This window comes from Rattus norvegicus, chromosome 11 (assembly GCF_036323735.1).
Source record: "Rattus norvegicus strain BN/NHsdMcwi chromosome 11, GRCr8, whole genome shotgun sequence".
Lineage (NCBI taxonomy): Eukaryota > Metazoa > Chordata > Mammalia > Rodentia > Muridae > Rattus > Rattus norvegicus.
In genome coordinates this window covers 50,167,216-50,189,573 of record NC_086029.1, presented here as the reverse complement: position 1 = coordinate 50,189,573, position 22,358 = coordinate 50,167,216, and the positions used below count along the sequence as shown (strand labels likewise).

The 22,358-nt window shown below is 47.1% G+C and overlaps 1 protein-coding gene across 1 annotated transcript in view; it reads right to left on the bottom strand.

The window, feature by feature from the left end:
- Bace2 (beta-secretase 2) overlaps positions 1–12,722 on the bottom strand; it is an 82,097-nt gene extending 69,375 nt beyond the window's left edge. Inside the window, exon 1 of the mRNA NM_001002802.2 lies at positions 12,397–12,722. Coding sequence (NP_001002802.1) covers positions 12,397–12,696 — 300 coding nt within the window. The 5' untranslated portion in view covers positions 12,697–12,722. The remainder of the gene's footprint in view (positions 1–12,396) is intronic.
- Between the last annotated feature and the right edge of the window lie 9,636 nt (positions 12,723–22,358).

The following is a 22,358-nucleotide window of genomic DNA, read 5'->3' as shown; positions in this document are numbered from 1 at the left end:
TTTATTTCATAAACTTTTTAGTTGTCTTTACCTGTGTCTAGTAAAACAGTGTGCTACTACTACACAAAACATTTTCCTTCATTGAATCCTTAGTTTATGTGTTTTTCACTTTTAAGATTTTTTTTATGGGTATGTGGCATCAATGTTTGTATGTGTATGAAAGCATGTGTATGTGTGGTGTTCAGGTGGTGTTTGTGTTCATGTGTGCATGTGCATACAGAGGCCTAAGTTTGATGTAGGATATCATCCCTTAATTGCTCTTTCACTGTTTGCTCTGAGGCAGGGTCTCTCAATCAAACCCAGAGTTATACATCTAGTCTCACTAGACAGCATGTTCTAAGGATCCCCTGCCTCACCTTTCAAGGCCGGAATTACAGACAGGAGACCATGCACACCCAGGATGTATGTGAATTCTGCATAACAAGCACTTTAACCACTGAGCCATACTCCCTATTCTAGTTTTAGACTAAAATATAAAAACCTTTGCAAACCTTTCTGTTAAAAACTAAGACATAAATAGGCAGACTAGGCTAAGCTCGTGTAGGGTCAAGTCCAATACTATCACAACTTGGATCCTAGGAACTAGAATGGCATAGTCTTCTAGAACTCCCACTGAAGAGCTGGCCTGAGGGTGGGTATTATTACCTTTTTATTATATGTAGAATACACATCCTCTAAAATAACATAAGAACATAGTACATCGATAAACCAGTATTAGTGTTTCCCATTACACTTCTAAAGTATGATCACTGTTCCTAATTCCACTGTTCTACATGTATGATGGCTGGTACACAAGCTTGCTTATACCAGCGTTACCATCAATATGAGAGCAATGCCTTGTGGCAGGACCCCACAATGCCTGTAGTGTCAAGACAATTAGAATTGTTCCACCCCATCATGCTCTGGGCAATCTCCTCTGCATATGTGGTCTGTCTGTTGAGCAAAATGTCCTATATGGCATGACTATACTTAAGAATTTTTGTTGATAAGAGTACAATAAAACTATGATGTGCTAGATTTTTCTGGGCGCAAAAACTACCAGAAATATTTTTTGCTGACTGTGCCCATGGGTCACAGGAAGTGAGTAGACCTGGTACTTCTAGTATCCCAAGCCTTTCCTGTACTGCTATTCGACAATGTGAGGCTTCTCACATTCCAGAGCCTTTGAATGTCTTTATGTGAAGAAGACTTGTCTTTCAAAGGCAGGTTTGTGGTTGTTTTTAGCCTCAAACATAATCTCCCTTCACCCCCCACCCCAACGGCCAACCTTTCTCATTCAGTACCTCACACATCAGACTGTCATCTTCCAGAAAAAGTTCAAAGCAAAGCCCAAACTAGAGTCCACTCCAGTCTGGCCCACAGAGGCATTCAGAATTAGATTCTAGCTGACGTAGGACAGGTGGGCTGAATTATACTTTGTGCATTTGGTGGTGAGCAATATCATTCACAGCATAAGAGACAGGAGTGGGTGGTGGCACCCATTGGCACCCCTGTCTTCAGCCCAGCCTGCTGTATTTACTTGACATTATCTCTCAAAGGCTCCCTGTGGTGGTTTGAATGAAAATGTTCCCTTTAGTTCATTTAACTGGACAGTCCATCCCCAGCCAGTGGCACTGTTATTTTGGTGTGTGTGTGGGATGGTTTAGGAGGTGCAGCCTTGTTAGAGGAAGTGTGTCACTGGAGTGGGGCTTTGAGAGCATGAAGATTCTCACCACTTACAGTTTGCTCTTTCTGCTGTTCCAGCCCACATGCCTGACTGCTGCTATGCCTCCCTACAGTGATGGCAATAGACTTGTATTCTTATGCAACCATAAGCCCAAATAAACCATTCCTTCTATAAGTTGCCTTGGTCATGGTGTTCTATCATAGCAACATAAAGTAACTAATACAGGTCCCATCGGGGGTTGGGCTTCAGCTATTCAGTCCTGATACCATCTCCTGCACCCATAGCTTTCCTAGTATATCCTGGGATCTCCTCAGTAAACCAGGCACACCCATTTCCTGATTCCACACCTGTCCTGAGGGCCCCAAATGAAGAGACCACCAAACGACACTCGATGGGATAAATGGTCTCTACTATGCTGCCTCCCCGGTCACTCAGGTTTTCAATTTCCTTTAAAATTCAGACATTTCCAAGCCATCCATATTTAATAATACCCTCCACAGCTCAGTCCTAGACATGCACACTGTCCATAAGTAATATGGTATAGTGTATGCATGCTCTGTAAGGTGTTTTCTCTCATAAGCCCAACTCCAAATTCTGTTTATAAAGTAGATGAGAGAGGATGAGCTGAAGCAGGGTCTGGGAACACACGCCCATGTGCATACACACACATACACACACACATGCACACGCACACACACAAACATGTATATGAGCATGCACACACACAAACATACACATGTACGCATGCACGCAAGCACACATGCACGCAGCGTGAGGAGGCCACCTGCACCTTCTGGCTCACCCTTGCCCCATGTTCTCCAGGCTAATCCCTCTCATTGTGTCAGACCAGCCCCATCTGCACGTTCTCAGCAGTGTCTTTCCCAAAGCCTTGTTAGCAGTCTTGTTTCTGGGACTTGCGTTCCCAGGCTGCACCTTGGCACAGCATTCTCAAAAATACTGTTTGCTTTCTTTACAATCTGTCTTCCTCACATGAACACGGAGTGTGTAAAAACAAGAACCATCTCTGTGTAGTTAACTGTCAATCCCAGGTCTTAGAACAGGCATCTTGGGTGGTGTTCCCTCTGCTCACTGGAACTTGGATTTCTGGAACTCTTACCCTAGAGCTGATGCTGAACTGAGATCTCAACACATCTGACCACAGCTGATTCTCTTAATAAACACGAAACACATACTTTATCCATACTGTCTTCGTCTTCCTTGACATGTATTAGTAGTAGATTAGTTCCCCTGAGTGTGTGGGCATCCATGTGTTCATACCTGTGTGTGCATGTGCATATGTGTATACACATATGTTCACATGTGTATGCATGTATACACATGTGTCTGCATGCATCTGGAAGCTAGAATAAAACTCTGGTTGTTAGTCCTCAGTTGCTATCACTTTTTTAAAAAAAGATAACTTCTGTATTAGTTTGCTGTGTATTGCTGTGATAAACACCAAGACCAAAAGTAACTTGGGGAGGAAAGGGTTTGTTTGACTTTCATGCCCCATCCCAATTCATCATTGAGGAAAGCTGGGATAGAAATTCGAGCAGGGCAGGAATCTGGAAGCAGGGGCTGAAGCAGAGATCACAGAGGAACACTACTTGTTGGCTTTTTCCTCATGGCTTCCTCATCCTGCTTTCCTTCAGCACCCAGACCACCTGTCCAAGGGTGGCCCCTTCCACACCAATCATTAATTAAAAAGATTCCTCACAGACTTGCCCATAGACCAATCTTCTAGAGGCATTTTCTCAGTTCAGGATCTCCATTTCCAAATGACTATAACCTGTGTCAACTTGACAGAACTAACAAGCTTGTTGGTTGACTAGGTTGGCCCATCACTGAGACCTAGGTATCTGCCTTCTCTGCCTCTCTAACTCTGGGACTATAACCATGCTTCACCGAGCTGGGTCTTTTCACATTCGTTCTGGAGACTGAACTCTTGTCCTCCTGCTTCCAGGCAAGTAAGTTACTGGCTAGTCTATCTCCCTAGAACCCAAGCCCACTTCTTAATTCTGTTTCTTTCTAATCTGCTGTAGGTCATAGCCCCCAGTAAATAACCTTATAAAAATTAAGAACAAACCATTTCCAGTTAAGGCTGGCTATAGCCTAGAACATGATGTTTGTGAAAGCTGCCTTTTCAGGCTGGATTCTCTGCCCTTCTCCATAATGTCTGACACAAGTAGACACCAAAACCGTGAATGACAGGGTGCCCATGATCCATCTAGCTTTTCTCCAACATATTTAGAGGGAGCTGCAAGAGAGATGGGTCAGAGGTCAAGATCCAATATTGCTCTTCCAGGGAACCAGGGCTCGGTTCTCAGAGCTTATACCAGGAGACTCCTAATGCCTATAACTCTATCTCCAAGGGACCTGATGGCCTCTTCTGGACTCTCCCAATTCTCATGTGATCATACATATATGTAGACACACACATACATACACACGAGAAATTAAAAGTGATCTTGAGAAAAAATAAAAAATAAAGGGGTTTGCATGTGTGACAAGGTTTGGGGGAGTCTCAATTTTCCCAGCCAGGACAGCTCTAGAGAGTACAACAGAGCCCAACAGTTAGCACAGCCACCTCTCTGCTTTAGTACAATGAGCAGTCTAACTTGAGAGAATGGGGAGCTCAGTTAATCCACCACAGGTAGCAATTCCATTTGCACTGCTTCTGTGCAGATCCTTGAGCACCTACAACTGTATGTCACAATCCCATGGGAGCAGCACGGTGACCACCGGTAATAGAGCTCCTTTAAGGTCAATGCAGAGGCACAGGGCATCTGCTGGGTTCTGATTAGCTCTTTTTTTTTTCATTTGGCTTTACTTAGTGGCATATTGGACGTTTCAAGCTTTCTGAATTCACAGTAAAGGCTCTGTGGCAGACGAAGTATTTCAAAAGGCTGCCTTCAGCACAGTGACTCTGAGCAGTGCATCGAAAGGACTTGCATTTCAGGCTTCCCAATTGCCCAATATAAGGACTTTTCTGGAACACAATCTGCCTAAAGCACAGAAATTTCTAAAGTAGACAGAAGGGGAACTACCCAAGAGGTACTTGTCTAGGAAGAGGAGAAGTGGTCACTGTGCGTAAGTCAGAGGAGGTGCTGGCCTCTGCAATGGTCTTCATATAGAGTCCAAGGATAGAATCCAGCATTGGCTGAAGGACATGAGACATGGCAGAACTTCAGGTCTGGTATGGCATTGCACCTAGGAAGCACGGACCCTGTCTCAGAACTCTGCATTGCAGCCAGCTCTTGTGAGCCAGTGGATTCCCAGCAGCAATGATTCCTGTTGTGGTCTGTGAGCCAGAAGCTCTTGTCCCTGCTGACTGGGACACTAGATCTTTCCTTTCTGAAGCTCCCGAATGACTCATCAAAGGTTCTGGTCAATAGAACAGATCATAATTGAGGAGGGTCCAGGCTTCCTTGAAACCTCAGATCACTGTGTTAAATAGCCCAGTTTACAGATTGGGAGACTGAGGCTCAGCCAAGTTAATTAACTTCCTCCCAGCAACCAAAATCCAGAAATAACAGATATGGGCTCAGCACTCAATGTTGAGCATGCCACATCACATAGGCATACTTGCCCCAGAGGGACTTTCAGTGGGAAAAACTCTTTGGCGCCAACTGGGACTTTAGCTTCTAGCAGGGGTAGGCATGACTGACACCTAGAACCTGTTTCCTTCCCATTGCCAAAACCATTGCTCAAGTGGAACCAGTGGTGATCTGCAGTGGAACCAGGAGACTCTCAAGCTAGTGTGAGAGAGAAAGAGATGCTTTTCCCCACTGCAATCATGGCTCCCTGGAATGATGGAGCTGATCCAGGGTATCTATCACCTGCTTCCCCACACCCAATCCTCCTCTCCATCACCCTAACACGGCAGCACCGACATTGTGTGTTTCCCAGAGTGGGTATACAATGTACCAGGTAATAAAAGTCCAACATCCACCCAGAGACCTGCATTGGATGGCACTCTTTAAATCAAGAGCATTGCTTTTATTTACAGTCCAGCATGTCAGCATGATAAGGCACTGCTTCTAAAACATGACCATTTTTGTTTGGGTAGCAACAGTGTCAAGCGTGGGCGAAGGGGAGCTGAATGATGTCCAGTTCACCTGTGTCTCACGCACAGACTGACAGGGTCAGGAAAATGACCCAAAACATGTGTCCTTCACCCTTTCCAGCACTCCACCCACAACCCACAATGTGTCTTCACAGCTCAGAGTTAGAGAAGCCCAGAAAGACCATTTCCTCACAGAAACATTCTGCTCTGCCCGCATCCATAACTTAACCAGTGGCTGGCCAGGGCTGAGCAGCAGAGCAGGGTGACTAGAAGGGAACCAGGCAGACAGCAAGAGAGAAGGCCCACTGTTAGTCAAAAAGGAGATGTGGGCTGGAGAGACGGCTCACAGGGACTAACAGGTTTGTCCTTAAGCCTGATGACTTGAGTTTGATAGCTGGACCCACACTATAGAAGGAGAGACCTGTCTCTGACAATGGTCCTCTGACCTCCACACGTGCCCTGTGGCATGTGCATGTTCCTCCTACAATAAGTACATAAATGTAATAAGTAAGGTGTAAATGAGATGTAGAAACATATACAGGGCCACCCTGTTCTTGCTACCCTCAGCATGGGGAGAAGGCAGGTATTAGCAGTTCCAGGCCATGCAGGGTAGACCCTGTATTCAAAGCCAAAGGCTTGACCCCAGAAGACAAAAGGTAGAAAATAAATCCCATAGCTTGTGACCAGACCCTACAGAGAGTACCCAGGGCTAAGCCAGTATGTAAAATAATGACTATGGTTTGACTTGCAGGGTCACCTCAACTCTCACATTAATTTCCTATGACAATGCAGGAAGAGGTGGGCCCTTGAGGAGTTGGTCTTGGCTCTGTTGTTGTGAGCGCCTGAATGCATTCAGTCGATAAGAATAACAGGTGAAAAGTACCGAGAGGGTGGATCAGCTCCAAATGCCAGTTTGGTTAGGGCCTCTCCATGCCATGTCTCCTTGGGACTCTGCCAACAAGGAGACAGCCCCAGATACAGGCCTTCAACTTTGGTCTAGAAACAGCCAAAATAAACTCCACAACTTGCTCAGTCTGTGGCATCTTGTTATTAGCAACAGAAACCAAACAAAGATATCAACAGCTAATCTTACTTTCTTCCTCTGGTGTTTAGTTAGTGCGAACTGCAAGCATCCTGAAGGAAACAGGAAGGCTGGGCAGCTAACCTCGAAAAACAGGTTAGGCTGACCCACCTCTGACTCAGGAAAGCAGATACTCAGGGTGTGTCAGGAAAGAGCCCTTGGACGGACTTCCCTATCAAACACATCCTGATTCTTGAGGGGTGCCTGATAAGAGCACAAATTTCAACAAGAGTGTTTCTTAACCACAGGGTTTAAAGACTGCTGGTCTTGCAGAAGGTGGGTAGCTCCAATCAAAACACAAATTCCAGACACCCTAGAACAAAGCACCTGACAGGAGACAGGGGAAACATTTATAAGACTCTTCTCCAGTGGGGAAACCAACATGAGAATGCAGAGAGCATCAGAAACCCCCTCCCACTGAGCCTCCTCCAGTTCACTGTCTTATCACAGGCTCCTGACTAGCACAACCCAAACCCCTGTCTGCTCATCAGTCCTAATGAATGTGGCACTTGAAATTCCAACTTGAAATTGTTGACCTCTAACAAGTGGGATCTAAAAATTACAAGCTTAGGAAAGACATGAGAATAAAACTGTATTCCTGCAAGCAGACGCAGTCACCGATTTTGGATGGGGATATGTTCTGAGGTGTGGCATTAGACGATTTTGTGATTGTGCCAATAGCGCAGAGTTATAATGAGATACGCTTACATGGCACGAGTGTTAGTGTTAACGGTCAACGTGACAAGATTCTAGAATCACCTGGGAGATGAGTCTCTGGGCCTGTGGGGACTGCTTTGATTGTATTAACTGAGGTGGGAACCTGCCTACCATGGCTGACACCATTCCCTGGATGGGATCCTAGGAATAAAATGGAGAAGGGGAGTTAAGCAGCAGCTTGCATTTATTGTTTGCTGCATTCTGATTGTGGAAGCAACGAGACCAACTGCTCCAAGCTCCTGCCACCTAGAGTTCCCCTCACAATGGACTATCCTTGAGCTGTGAGCTGGAAACAAACCTTTCTCCCTGATTTTGCTTTCATCAGTCTTCTATTACAGCAACAGGAAAAGTGACTAAGACAGACAGCTGCAGCATCATAGACCATGGGATTTGAAGGGACCACCATTATCTGTACAGCCCAGAGTTGGAACTCCAAGCCCCATAAACCTGTCTGCAATGTGAGTCTTTGTGGATGTAAAGAGGTGATGTAAGGCATTCCAATGACTGGTGTCTTTGTAATGACTGCAGACAGATGCACACAGGGGAAAGAAAGTCAGCAGAGACGGAGGGAGAGGCTGGAACGATACAGCTACAAGTGAAGAACCCCAGAGACCATAAGATGCTAAGGCTAGGAAATGAGGTATCTTCCCCTGGAGCCTCCAGAGGAAACATGGTCTCATCATTGACACCCTAGACTTGGGGCTTCGAACCTTCAGAGCTATAAGGGAACAGATTTCTATTGCCTTAAGCCTCCGGTTCGTGGAGTTTGTTAGGGAAGCAGAAGACACTAATGCAGAGGTAAGAGAACATTAACCACGGGGAGCTGAGGGCTCAGAAAGGAGAAACACTTCTTCAGGTCGTCCATGGTACAAATGCACCTCACTGTCCTCGGGAAGGCGGCTCTTTTCTAAAGTCACTTTAACTGAGACTCGGACAGGGGCCCAAGTTGTAGATGGATCTGATCGGAAGGATGGACCCACCCCTTCATGGCATGACTGTGGAGACGTGGATAAGTCTGTCTGGATAAGTCTGTCTCCATCTTAAAATTAAATCAAATGACTGAACGGTCTCCTCAGGAAGGCATGGAAATCCAACGAGGCTGACTTGGCAGATTGCTGAGGCTGAGGAATAGAGACACAAGGCTCAGTGATGAAAGACCTTTCTAGTGTGGGTTTGATCTGACATCCAAAAAAACCCAAAACCTTTAGTCTGACATTCTGCACTGGATACCCAAGAAGTAAGGCTAGGTGCTGGCGTTGTTTCCTTGAGCTCTGTCTGTCTGTCTTTGGCATCCTCTGATGAATCCTTTTCCTAATGTCCACGGACTCCACATCTTACCTGACGGAATGAGGACAACTACCAAAGCTGAATAACTTGGCAGCAGCTCGTCCAGTGTTCCCTTTCTTCATCATCTTTAACCGTGAGCATATCAGTGACCCCCTGTCCGGCTTCCCTTCACCCGACCGCTTTCCTTTTTCTAGCCTCACTTACTGTGAGCTTCATGTGATTGGGGGACCCCAGTGATTTACTCTTTAAAAAAAAAAAAAGCTCTGAAATTATATAGAGTCTCATTCTGTACTTTCGATTGCCGTGCTAAGAGGTTGATCAATAACCCAGCGCACGTGCCAAAGCACTTTGTTAAATGTTTATATTTGAAGGCGTAAATGTGAACACAGTTTGCCAGTTGTTTCACCTATACCAATGCTGATGACAGAAATCTTCCAACAGAAAGCCCCCAAAGCCTTTTTTGAGACACCATACAGCATATATCTGTGGCCCTTTGCTGTCTTCAGTTGGATTTATTGTGTGAGCATGAGAGTATATTTAAATAGTGTAAATTGCTATAATTATAATAACTTTTGAACACTCTTGTAATTATTAATAAGAGCAAATTGCATGGTTCCAGTGGATGCCGCTCTTCTGTTAGATAGGAGTCACATAATGGTATCAGTGTGTAACCCCGACTCTCATCTCCATGCCAACGTGGGCCTGCCTGCCAGTATAGGGCTCTGAGGCTCTGTCAGGCTGCTGGGCAGCCTCTGACTCCTCACGGAGTCGGTAGGCAGGACAATGGATCCCAGTTCTTAATGAAAGCACACAGGGGTGAGCACACTTCCAATGGCTGGCCTTCCCATAGGGTAGCAGGACTCTGGTGAGCTTTGGTTTACACCTAGACTCCTGTCTAGCATCCTTCCACTCAAGCACTTTCCTGCATCCAACTATTCCTTAAGATAGCCCTTAAGTGTGGCCTTCAAAGGAAAGAGAAAGGGTGATCAGAGTATAGGAAAGACTCTAGGTACAGTCAGACATGCAGTCCCTAATGCCGGAGCACTGGCCAGGGAGCACTGCCTACTAATGGCACATTGTAGCACAAACCAAGGGAAAGCAGATTAAAAACCTGCAGGAATAAACATCATTTGCCTGTGGCTCAAAGCCTAGCTTCTTCAGCCTAATGACCTGGACTCCATTCTCCACCCTCCCTCCTTCTTACCCCATTCTCCTAGCAAGTCATTCAATGTTTCCAAACCTTACCCCTGCCATTCTCAAGGCACATAGCAATGCTAGGACAAAATCTGGGGCTTGTGGTGAATATTTGCACCAAGCAACAGTCAGAGATAGGAGGCCAGTTTAATCCCACCAAGAGCCTGTCTCAAAAATCAAGGTGGATAGCCCCCCTGAGAAATAACACCCAAGTTTGTGACTTCCACGGCAGGCACACACTCGTGCAAATACACTAACATGCATGCATGCCTCAACAGACACCTCCCCCCCACCCCCGCCACAAGTCAGTTAGGATATAAGGGGGTGGTTGTGAGAGAGAACACATCTGTCAGGTGTTCATCACACACAGAGGTTGAAGACACTATGATTATTAACAACTGAAGAAGTCCTGTTCATTTATCGCTTCCCTCTCTTTCTCTAAGCATTTTACTTGAAGTTTCAGAGAACAAAAAAAGAAATACATGACTGACCCTGTGCCCACTACTAGAGCAGGAACTGTCTTTGGGGTTCAGAAGTCACCTCCCTACTGCTTTTTCTAGCCACCTGCAAACCCCTGCTGGTACCAGAGACAGTGCAGAACAGACTACGAACCAGGTCACCAACACCTAGTGTTTACAATGGAAGCATCCGATGCACAGATTTTGCCATGAGGCAGTTTATCCCGTCATCATGCCGGGGCAACAACACGGAATAGTTCACCCCTGAGGGACGATATATGCAGAAATGATACTTGTTTGTCACAGACCAGCATTCCTTAGAAGCATGCTATAGTCTAGTTGAGAAATAACCCCAGAAGAACTACTTCCACGGCTGTGCTAAGGATACAAACCTGGGAGCTCCTTACATCCTGGCTAATTAACTAAACTTCATCTCCAAGTTTAAGGTAAAGGCCACTGAATCACCAACAAAGGCAAAGCAAAGGAGAACTTTGTGAGCGAAGTCTTCTCTTCTTTAAAGTTTTGGGGGTTTTTTGTTTTGTTTTTTTTTTCCCCTGGTTCCCCTTTCCCCAGCCCTAGAACTCGAGAACTTTCATCCCTAAGGTAGAAGTTTCCCACATGAGGACTCAGTCAGGGCCTGTGTATAGAAGAAAGAGGCAGGTCTCTCCTGTTCTGTGCAGTCCTGCCAAGGGCAGTTCACAGGATCCCTTTACCCTGAGATCATGCTCACATGGTAGAGGTCTGACTGCTCAGGGGACTCTAAGCCTCCTCAGCTGACACAGGCCCCCCTTCAGCCTACCCTGCAGCCCTTCTGGATTGGGTACACGAGGACCCTGTACAGCAACCGCTGCCAACGTTTTGGGTAAAATAATACACGCTTGAAGGTCTAAACAACTACAGAAGTTATTCTGCAGTTTCTGGTTTTAAAAATTAGCATGGCGCATCTCCTTAAAGTCTTGAATAATTTAATTAGAATTATACAAAAGTCATGAGCATGTTCTATTTATGGGCAATCACATCAGCATGAAAAAAAAAATCCCAACGACAGTGTTAAAAATAAAGTATCTTCATGCGGTGCATTTCACTCATGAGACAACTTGAATTCGAATTGGAGAGGGTCGGATCACTTCTGGGAGGCTTTTGCTTCCCTTGCCAGATTCCGTGCTTGGGAGCCCGTGTGCCCTCGATACACGAAGTGTTAAATGAACATCAGCACAAGGCAGAGAAGAAAGCCGTTTGGACCGCGTTTGTTTTATCTTCGACTCGCTGTGCGCCCGGTGTTTCCCAGCAGCTAATGGCATTCACATTCTCCAACCCCCGCAGGATGCATGCCTTGGCGGGTGCAGGGCTCCCAGAGGCTGGGCAGCCCAGACAGCTTATGAGGAAGCCAGCAAACAAACTCCGAGGAAGGAAGGCGGCTCTGCTGGGCAAAGAAACACTTTGGAACCGGGTGTCTTTTAGCTGAGCTCATGGAGAAATCTCTTTTAAAGGGTACCGCGCCTTGGATACCGTCCAAGAGTCTTTTTAGCAACGAGACAGCACAGACAGAGACGATATCAACTCCAGTGATTTCCTTGCATCTAACAGCACCTTTTTTTAAGACCCCACCCACCCACCCACTCAGTAAGTACTGCTCTTGCTGGAAGGAGGAGTCGCTCCTGGGGACGAACTATGTTACAGGTCCCTTCAGCTGTCAAACCCCACGGGGTGAAGGAGGGCCACCAAGTTCTGAAACATTTGCTCACACCCCCTGAGCTGTGCTGGGGCAGAGACTGCGCTTCCCGGTGCGTCCCTAGCGCGCGCCTCCGCACCTCACCCGACCCGTGCACCTCCCCGACCCTTCTTCTTCCCGGGGAAAGCTACAGCTTTAGGGGCGACATTAAACCACGCGGAGTCAATTCCTAGACACCCCACCACCACATCCTACCTTCTGCGGAGGGGTCCCAATCAGCATCTCCAGGTAGTAGCCGCGGCCAGAGTCCCCCTGAAGATTGTCCACCATAGCCAAGAAGTTGGCGGTAGCCCTGGCAGGCTCCAGTGCGAGGGCCAGGCCATCAGCCCGGGGCAACTCGGGGGTCCCGAGCCCGGGAACAGTTGAGGCTCTGTGGTTCGCGGCCCCGGCCACTTGGAGGGGAAGCGTGAAGGGCGCCGGGGCCAGCACGGGGACCGCGCGCAAGAGCCACTGCGCCAGCAGTGGGAGCAAGAGTGCTCGAAGCAGCGCGCCCATCCCCGCGGCGGGGGCTCGGCGAGTCTGCGAACGCGCGGTTCTGCGGTCCTTGGCCGGCCGGGGCGGGGCGGACGGGGAGGAGGCTGGAGAAGGCGGTGCGGAGTTGAGCAAGTTCTCTGCCGCTGCCCCCTCTGGCGGCCGCCGCCCCGCAGGCCCTGCCCCTCCTCCGTGGCCAAGGTCAAGGATGGGCGCGGGTCGCGCCTCTTCCCAGGGAAACTGGAGTGCAAAATTTCCCCGGAACGTGCCCGGGAGGCCACGGCTAACGGATATGACGAGGCTCAGCCTAGAGCTGCTGGAAAGTTTCGGGAACCCTTAAAGGGGCAGCTAAAGCGCAAACTGGCTTTCTGGCCCTGCGTTCAAGGAGTAAGCAGGGGTCCACTGACCCCTGCAGAGGCAGAACTGCCGGGATGACTTAAGGGTCAGAGCGCAGGGCAAGCAACTGTGAAAGAACGTGCCTCTCCGCTTGTCAAGCGCATCTCCAACAGGGTCTGGCTGCCTCTCCGGGCTTCTCCCACGCGTGGATCTCCCCTTCCAGCTTCTTAGGAGTTAGCTAGTTCTCTGAGTACAATGTAGGCTGGGAGTGCTGGGAGGCTAGGGGAGGCAGGTGAGGGGACTTTGAATTCCTGAGAAGGGGTCTGGGTTATTGCTCATGTCTGCTTGCCCTCCCCAGAACCCAACACCACACGCTGAGGAGGTAGCCTTGGGCCTGATCTTCCTTGCCCTCCTCTTGTCTTTAATGCAGATTCAGTTCTGCTAGGAGCTGAGCTCAGTCTCTCCGGAATCCAGCCAGTCCACCTAGTTAGTGAATTACTATCAGGGTCCCAAATGAGGCTGCCATCCAGCCCTCTCCTTTCATCCACCCGCCAGCTCTCCGCAGATTATCTAATTAATACTTGTTTAGCCAGACACCGAAGCCGCAGAAATGCATTCAAAGGGCTATTTTATTTCAGGCACTGAACGCAGGGGGGACAATTACACCAGCTAAACTCATCGATTTCTGCTGAATCAAGGAACAGAAGAAATCTTTGTGTCTCCTCCAGCTGAATTATGTTGGTTAAAAAAAAGAAGAAGAAGACCATCTTCAAACAGTGAAAAGTAGAAACCAAGCTTCCCTAATACTTGACTAGAACTTCCAGATACAAATGCCTTTGCTTATTCGGTCCTTCCCAGGGTCAGAACCGTATCTCGCTCTACTGGGGACCTTTCTGCCTGAGATCTTCAGCGATTCTGCTTTCTAAATGACTTTGGTTATAAGTTTCATTTTCCCCTCTGAGCTCTATCCAAACTCCACGGAATCCCCAGCCACATGAAGGCAGGCCTGATTGAATCCTGGGATAGAACCTCAATTGTTATTCCCCATAAATCTGCATAGTTATCAAGAGCTCTTACAACGTTTAAATTCAAGGTGGTAAGAAAAAGGCAATTTAAAGTAGGTGGTTATTTACAAACCCTGATGTCCAGTCTTGAGGGGTTGGGGACCACCCAGGCAACTCTCAGCATGACAGCATCCTTTTGGAAGCGGGGGAGGGGGGGGGAGCCGGGGGGGGGGAATCACGTGACATTGACTCAGGTGCTACGGCATGTATAAGGTGTAAGGTCAATATTAAAGAAAATCTGTATAACTGAAGTCTAATTAATGTTGTGTATTTGAAACTCCCTAGTTCTTGTAGGGTGAATATCCCAAGCTTTTCCTGGTAAAAGAGAGGTATATAAACAACTACATAGAGACAGGATCAAGGGCACATGCCGTTTTAACGAGTGGTAGGGCCATCTTGTCAAGTAAGTACTGGCCAGGCCCTGAAGTGGTAGTACCAGACCCTTGTCTTCATTCTGTGTGGCTTTAGCATTTTCCATCCTCATTGCTGGCTGATGCTGCAGGATGAGAGAGATGATAGCTTTACCTCCAGCTGTTTGCTGGGGAGTGGTCTTTGATGTCTCCTCATGAGGTACCCTTGGTCTTCCTTCCCATTCATTTTTCAGCCTTGAAGAACTTCCAGGTAAAAGCTTTCTTCACACAAGGCTCAGGAGCAGGACCAGGCAGGAAGAGTTGAGTCATAGAGCACCGCACTTCCTGACCTGGGCTGCCTCTGGCATCCCCTGGAGAGAGCTGGCTCTGCTCACTCAGAGCTCTTCTCACACCACAACTTCTCCAGCTTCTGGTTCCAGGACCCAGTTACACTCTTACAAATGGCTGAGGGCCTCGGTATGTCGATCTGTGTTTAATAATCCGTGAATCCGAAATGAGAGACATTAACAATTAAAATAAAAACACACCTGGGTCCAATTGGTAAAATGCTTACTCTGCAAACACGAGAACCTGAGTTTAATCCCAAGCACCCACTTGTAAATCCAGGCATGGCAACACTTTCCTGTAATTCCAGCAACAGGGAAGGCAGAGAGAAGCAATCCCTGGGGCTCACTAGCCAGCCAGTCTAGTTTAACTGGCAAGTTCCAGGTCCCAGTGAGAGACCTGCCTCAAATGATACAAAGAAAAATGGAGGGCTCCTAGAGTGGTTTGAGTGAGATTGGGCCCCATACGTTCATATGCTTGTTTCCAAGTTGTTGGAGGTGTTCGTTAGGATTAGGAGGTGTGGTCCTGTTGGATGAGGTGTGTCACTGGCTCTGAGGTTTCAAAAACCCACTGTAGACCCTCCCCCCACTTTGCCTGCTGCCTTAGGATCAGATGTAAACTCTCAGCTATTGCTTCTAAGCCCTACAGTGCCTGCCACCACACATGTAATGAGAATGGTGAACTAACCCCTCTGAAAGTGTAGGCAAGCCCCTAAGTTAATGCTTTATCTTAAAAGTTCCCTTGATCATAGTGTCTTTTTACAGCAATAAAATAGTAAATAAAATAACTCCTGGGGACCATTACCCAAGGTTGACCTCTGGCCTCCACAAGTACATGTGAGTGGGCACATACCCAATGATATAAACACAAAATAAAATAACAAATATATCACAGTGACGAATGCCCCCCGGTGTGTGTGTGTGTGTGTGTGTGTGTGTGTGTGTGTGTCTGTGTGTGCGTGCGCACGTGTGTATAGTTTGATGTGTATGCACGTCTTCATGTTTGGACACTGTGCACATACATGTGCAGGTCCCACGTTGATGTTGGGAACTATCCTCTATTGATTACTATCTACTTCATTCATTGAGGCAGGCTCTCTATATCAAGCTCAGAGTTCGACCATATGATTTAGTCTAGCTAATCAGCATGCTCTGGGAATGCCCTGTCTCTACCTTGAAAGGCCAGAATTGCAGGCAGACTGCCATACTCACCCACTCTTTTGCCCTTGCTCGGCAAGCATTTTAACCATGGCACTGTCTCTCTGGCCCCAATTCAACATTTTAATGAAGATTGCATCACTGGGGTGAGAGTTTACTGCAAGAAGTGATATTACACATGTAAAATTCTTGATTAATAAAAGACATCAGATCCTCCCAATTATGTCTGTATTCTGTCTGTCTGCCTCTTACATGTCCCAGAGCTCCTGGAAGTCCTAAATCCTCCACTCACTGAAGACTTTCTTACTCTTACCCTATAGGATAGTGGTCCCTCGTCCACTCTACCATATGGCTGGGGCTGCTTGGTGAGGCAGGATTGGGGAAGTTGAGCACACTTTCCCCACGCCACTACTGTGGGGCTGTGGGCAGCCTCAGGACACTGCTCCGGGGGTGGGGAAGCATGGTCTGAGGTGCGGAAACACAGCTGGCTCGAGGGTCTCTGGGCCTGCAAGGAGGCTGGGGCTGTCTGGTTCTCAGGTTCTTGGGCATCCAGGTACCACTGGGATGCCACGGAAGAGCTGAGAATGGAGTCGGGGCCCACAAGCTGGGTCTAGCCCAGGGCCGAGGGGAAAGGAGGGGGAACTCCAGCTGGTCCAACAGGTCCTTGGTTGGACAAGTTAGGCTTGAGCTTAGTGGTGGATGCCTCTGGGAGCGCAGGTAGGCTTTCTTCGGGGGATTAGATAGCAGCTCTGTAGGCGAAGCCCTTCTCTGTGGCTTCCCACAGTAGATCCTGAAAAAAGAGGCAGTCCATGGTTTTAAGACATTTATTGTCATGGCATAAAGTGAATGAGTAAAACCAAACCCCACTTCTCAGAGTGGGCCTGAGATTAAAATACCTTTTGCAGGGAGGAGTGTCTGGAAAGGGACGTTTCATTGGCCAAGCCTCCAGGCCTTTAGGTACCTCATTATAATGGAATTCTGTCTTGGTCACATCCTCTACCTGTGGAGGGGCTTGGGGCCTTACCCTTATGTGATTGATGGCCACAAATCCACATAGCTAGTGACCGGCCTGGTTTCCTAGGAGTCAGGTGAAATGCCTACCATCCCTCAGGGTCTCCGGGTTTCAAACCTCCTCAACGGGGAACCAGGGTGCCTTTCACAGTCCCACATTACCCTGTCTCCTAATTTTCCAGCCACAGTTCTTTGGGCGTGTTTTTGAATGCATGTGGACATATTCACATATGTCTGCTTGTGTGAAAAGAGCAGAGGTCAGTGCCAGGCACCTTCATTCATTTCTCTCCACCTCACATTTTCTTGAAAAAGACTTTTCTCAATAAACATAGAACCTGATGATCAGGTTAGATTGGGCAGGTCAGTAAGGCCCAAGGATCCTCCTGTCTCTACCTCCCCAGTGACAGATTATAAGTGTGGGCTGACTTTTTAAGTGGGTGTTGGGGGGTGAAACTCAGGTCTTCTTGCTTACAAGGTAAACTCTTTACCAAATGAGCTTCTCCCCTGTCCTTATACCTCTGTCTTACCAACTTTGCCTTCCTTCACTCACTTTTCATTTTACAATGTCCACCTACTGAAAACCTGTGGGCTTCCCTAGATAGCTCTCAGCCTGGATTCTCACATGACACTCTTGGGCAGCACCCCACCCACACTGGTGACTGTGCCCTTCCTCGTGACTTTATTAGTATCACCCAGGGAAGTTGCCTTCAGCTCTTCAGCAGACAATTCCATTCAGGTGGCCTGGGGAGGGTATCCAGCACTGTTAGAATTAAAACAAAACAAAACAAAAACAACAAAACAAAAACAAAGAAAGTGGTTGAAAGGAAGGTTTAAACCTGGAAGAAATGAGATGCAAATGTCAGCTGAAGTCTAGGATTGATTCCAAATTCCAGTGTATAGTCCCAGGGCCTTCTATTCTGAAAAAATAAAACTAAAATGGAGATGACCAAGTCTCTGCTGGGAAAGGTACGTGAGTGTAATGCAGGCTTCTCTCCTTATGGCAAGGCCTGAGGTGTTAGGTGCCCAGGTTGCAAAGACTTGTGGAGATATTCACACAGAATCTCCTGGCCTTTCCTGAGGGAATGCTTGGCTCACTTTTGCCTTGCACTGTTATTGAAAGTCTTTACATTCACTCCGTCTGTGACAGACATTTCCCCAGAATCAGAAAAGGAAACCTTGGGCTATGATTTATTCTTGTTTGTCTCTGAAGATTATGGGAATGATATAGATCACCACTCCTCTGTTTGTTAACGATGGTGATGTGGTTAAGTCAACACAAGGCCCAGGTCTGGGCAATCACCTAACACCCACATGATCTTTTCCAATGAAAACTTAGTTCTAACAACAGTTTGCCCATCAACCTGTTCCAAACAAGTTAGTTGATTAACAAAAGGTTAGCAAGGTCTTGCTGGATCATTGGTTCCAAGACCTGATGGGAACATTCAGAGATGAGACAAGCAAGAATGAGGAACTGACTCAGGTTGCTAATTTGTTGAGAGCCCTGGGCGTTAAAGGAATTAGATCTCCTGATCAGAATATGGGGACATGCTAGAGGCCAATAGTCAAACCATAATTTCCTGGGTATGTAATCTATCACCTCTCTGGACTGTTATAACAACTGCTGCCAACCACGGTCTCTTGGTTATGTACTGATGTACTAGGTTAGGTATTAACTGCTTGCTGAAGCCATGTTTTATCTTTCTTATATAGTTCATGGGTTAGCAGGAAACCACAGGGATTGAGTAGGAGGGAGGGGAAAAAGTACCCTGTGCACATTATTATTAAACATAGTTCGTAAAAGTGATTGTACACGAGAAAATGCACTTAAACCGTCTTCAGGCTGTGGGAAAAAAAAATAGCTGTGTAAAAGCGACCTGAGTTGTCTCAGTGCCAGAGTGTGTTTGAACTGCATCTGGGGGCCGAAGCCTTCTTTCCTCTTCTACACATACCTATCCCGTGCATCTTCCCCTTGGGTTCAGAACTCTGCTGGGGTTGGACCCCAGCACCAAACTCTCTTCTTTGTTGTCTACTGGAAAAGTTCCAGGAACTGAGGATTCCTGCTGCTACTCAGATTAGGCTTTTTTTTGTTTGTTTATTTTTTTGTTTTGTTTTGTTTTTTGGTGTTTGTTTGTTTTTTTTTTTAAATACTTCCTCCAAAAGAAACTAGAGAGAAACTGACTTCACAGAGTGAAGTCAGAACCTAGAACACCTTGTCATACCAGAAGGCAGGGCTGCTATCAAAGAGTTCTGAGGTCCTATCACAAGCAGGGTGAAGCTGGGACATTTAAATGTCACGCATAACAGTGACTGCAGTAGCTCCAAACACTTCAATTATGTTAAAATCTGTTTGCTTGGAATGTTCTTTTTAAAGGTACATTGATTAGCGTTGGAGAATGCTAAGGAACCCAACTCATTACATTTAAAAGCTGGCAGAGAAAGGACAAGGATCAAGCATTTGTTTTCTTGATTCCTGTACAAGCTATGTCTCCTTCTAAAGAAAAATATTGGTGAAGGGTGTGTGGCCATGAAAGGCACCCTGGTTCCGGGTTGAGGAGGTTTGAAACCCCGGAAAGGCATTTCGCCTGACACCCAGGAAACCAGGCCGGTCACTAGTCGCAGCCCTCCATAGAATGTGACCATCAGTCACATAAGGGTAAGGCCCCAAGTCCCTTCGCAGGTAGAGGACTTGACTACAGGTCATATAGGCTCAAGACAGATCTCCATTATAATGAGGTACCTAAAGGCCTGGAGGCTTAGCCAATGAACTTTCCTTCCCATACACTCCTCCCTGCAAAAGGTATTTATTCTCAGGCCCACTCTGAGAAGTGGGGTACGGTTTTACTCATCCACTTTCCGCCATGACAATAAAGGTCTTAAAACCATGGACTGCCTCTTTCCATCGGGATCCGTCATGGGGAGCCACAGAGAAGGCCTTCGCCTACAGAGCCACCGTCTAATCTCCAGTAGAAGGCCTTCCTGGACTCCCAGTCACCTCCACCACCAAGCCTGTAGCCTACCACAGTCAAACCATAAGTCAAACTTATCCCCTCGGGACCAGTCCCAGCTCACCCCTCTTTCCCCTTGGCCCCAGGCTAGATCCAGCCCCATGAGCCCCTACTCCATTCTCAGCTCTTCCATAGCATCCCAGCGGCTCCTGGAGGCCCAAGAGCCTGAGAACCAGATAGCCCCAGCCTCCTTGCAGGCCCAGGGACTCCCAAGCCAGCTCCAGCTGTGTCCTGCTCCCAGACTGCGCTTCCCCATCCCCAGAGCGGTGTCCCAGGGCTTCTTACAGTCGGACACCCACCCGGCTGCGTGGGGTAAGCATGGCCAACTTCCGGCATCCTGCCTCCCTGAGTGGCCCCAGCCTTCTAGCAGGACTACAATAACCCTACAATAAACACCAGTTATACTCCTACAAAAGGGCATGTTTCTCATTATTAACATACATTGCCAATAATATGTGAATATGAAATTATATAATTAGAATATTGCCATTTTTTTACCCTGTGATGGGCAACTTTGTCAATAGGCTGTGGCCTAGAATCATCTGTGAAGAGAGTTTCAATGAGAAGTTGTCTACACTGTGTTAACCTCCACAGTGTCTGTAGAGTTTGTCTGAACTGATGTAGGAAGACACAGGGAACTGTTGGTGGCAATGTCCCCTAGGCAGAGGGTTGAGAACAAGTAGGCATTCCTGTGTTTCCTTCTTTCTGTTTCTGACTGTGGATGTGATGTAAAACCTAGCTGATTCAAGTTCTTGCTCTGACTTCCCTGAACTTAAACCTGGAATTGTGCACTAAAAGAAATCCTTTTCTTCTAAGTTTCTTTCAAAAAATTTTTTTTATCATTTAAAAATATGTGTATATGTATGTAGGGTGTGTATGTGTACATGTGAGTGAAGTACTTGAAGAGACCAGAAGAGGGCGTTGGACCTGAATCTAGAGTTGGGAACCTGTGTGTTGAGAACTGAAATGAAGTCCTTTGTGAGAGTAGCGCATACCCTTAACCCTTATGTTGCTTTTTGTCAGAATAGTTTATCATAGCAACAAAAATGAAGCTAGACTAACTCCTGTGAATGAATATATATATATATATATATATGTAAATATATAGAGAGAAAGAGAGAGAGGGGAGGCAAATGTGAACATATACAATACTACACATGGTTTGCTCTTACACAAAGAAGAAAGCCTTTGTGTGACCAAGTCAATTTGCCACGAGTTGACAGATGTCTTCCTGGGACCTGAGTCTGGCCAGTTCCCCATGTCCGTAAATAAAGTTTTATGGACACACACCCATACTCGTTTGCTTAAAGGCTTGTAGCAGAGACTATATGGCCCAGAAAGCCTTGAGTATTTACTGTCCACTCATCCACCCTCATGACAATTAAAAGGTCCTTATGCTACTGCCAATCAATTGCAACGTGTGGGCCTTATTTAAACCCGCACGGGAACAAAATGGAAGTTAATTATGAAACGGAAATGTAAACACTAGTAGGAATATAATATGGTATTACTAATAATTTCAGAAATAATAGGTGTGTGAAAGAGTCTTATTCAGCACAAATGGGCATTTACACAATGAGATGGTAAAACAGGGTTTGTTTTCCCATACTGGGTTTGTTGGTAGCATTTTAAGCAAGGTCCGAAGTGTACTGTATCACCGTAGCCATATCCCTGTCAGTCTACCCTTCACTGTTTTCATTTTAAAGAAACTGAGGAATGGCGTTACTATTTGGGGAGCATAGAGAATGGTATTCAGAGCCCAGGGTCCAGTTTGCATAGCCTGCACTCTTCATCCCAGGATAGAGCTCTCATGACCTTTCTGAAGGTCACAGAATGGTCCATACGGAGAAGGTTCCAGAACACTACCTGCATGATGCGTACATAGCAGGAGAGAGGTGCTGGAGGCCCCAGAGAAGGAAGCCATCCTTACCAGTTCAGTACACCCGTCTGTCACTCACTAGAGCTGGACCCATATAGGAGAGTAACTCCCAGAAGCACCTTCCAGCAGAGTGTGCTGGAGCAGTCTGTTTGCCAGACCCCAGCCTGGCTTGTTGTGGTGGAGGGGACTGGGGTGTGGTGAGTCTGGAGAGAGGAGGACCGGTGAGAAAGTGACTGCATTGATAGCAGCCTGTGTCCACTAGTCTGGGCCAGGAGGACAAGATGGCCGTGGACCCAGAAGACAGAGCAAGCACATGGGGTTCAGGAGCCTGAGTCCTCTAACATAGCACGCAGCTGGCTGGGCAGGACTTCCTGCCTAGGAATGCCCCCTAAGGTGTTTACAATGTGAAATGGCTCCCCAGATTATATGATGAAGCACTTGCTCCCAGCCGGTGGCATGTTTAGGAAGAAGGTCCATGTAGAGGACAGAGCCTTGGGGTAGGAGGTAAGACTTGTGGATGGGCCTTGAGCTTAAGCTCA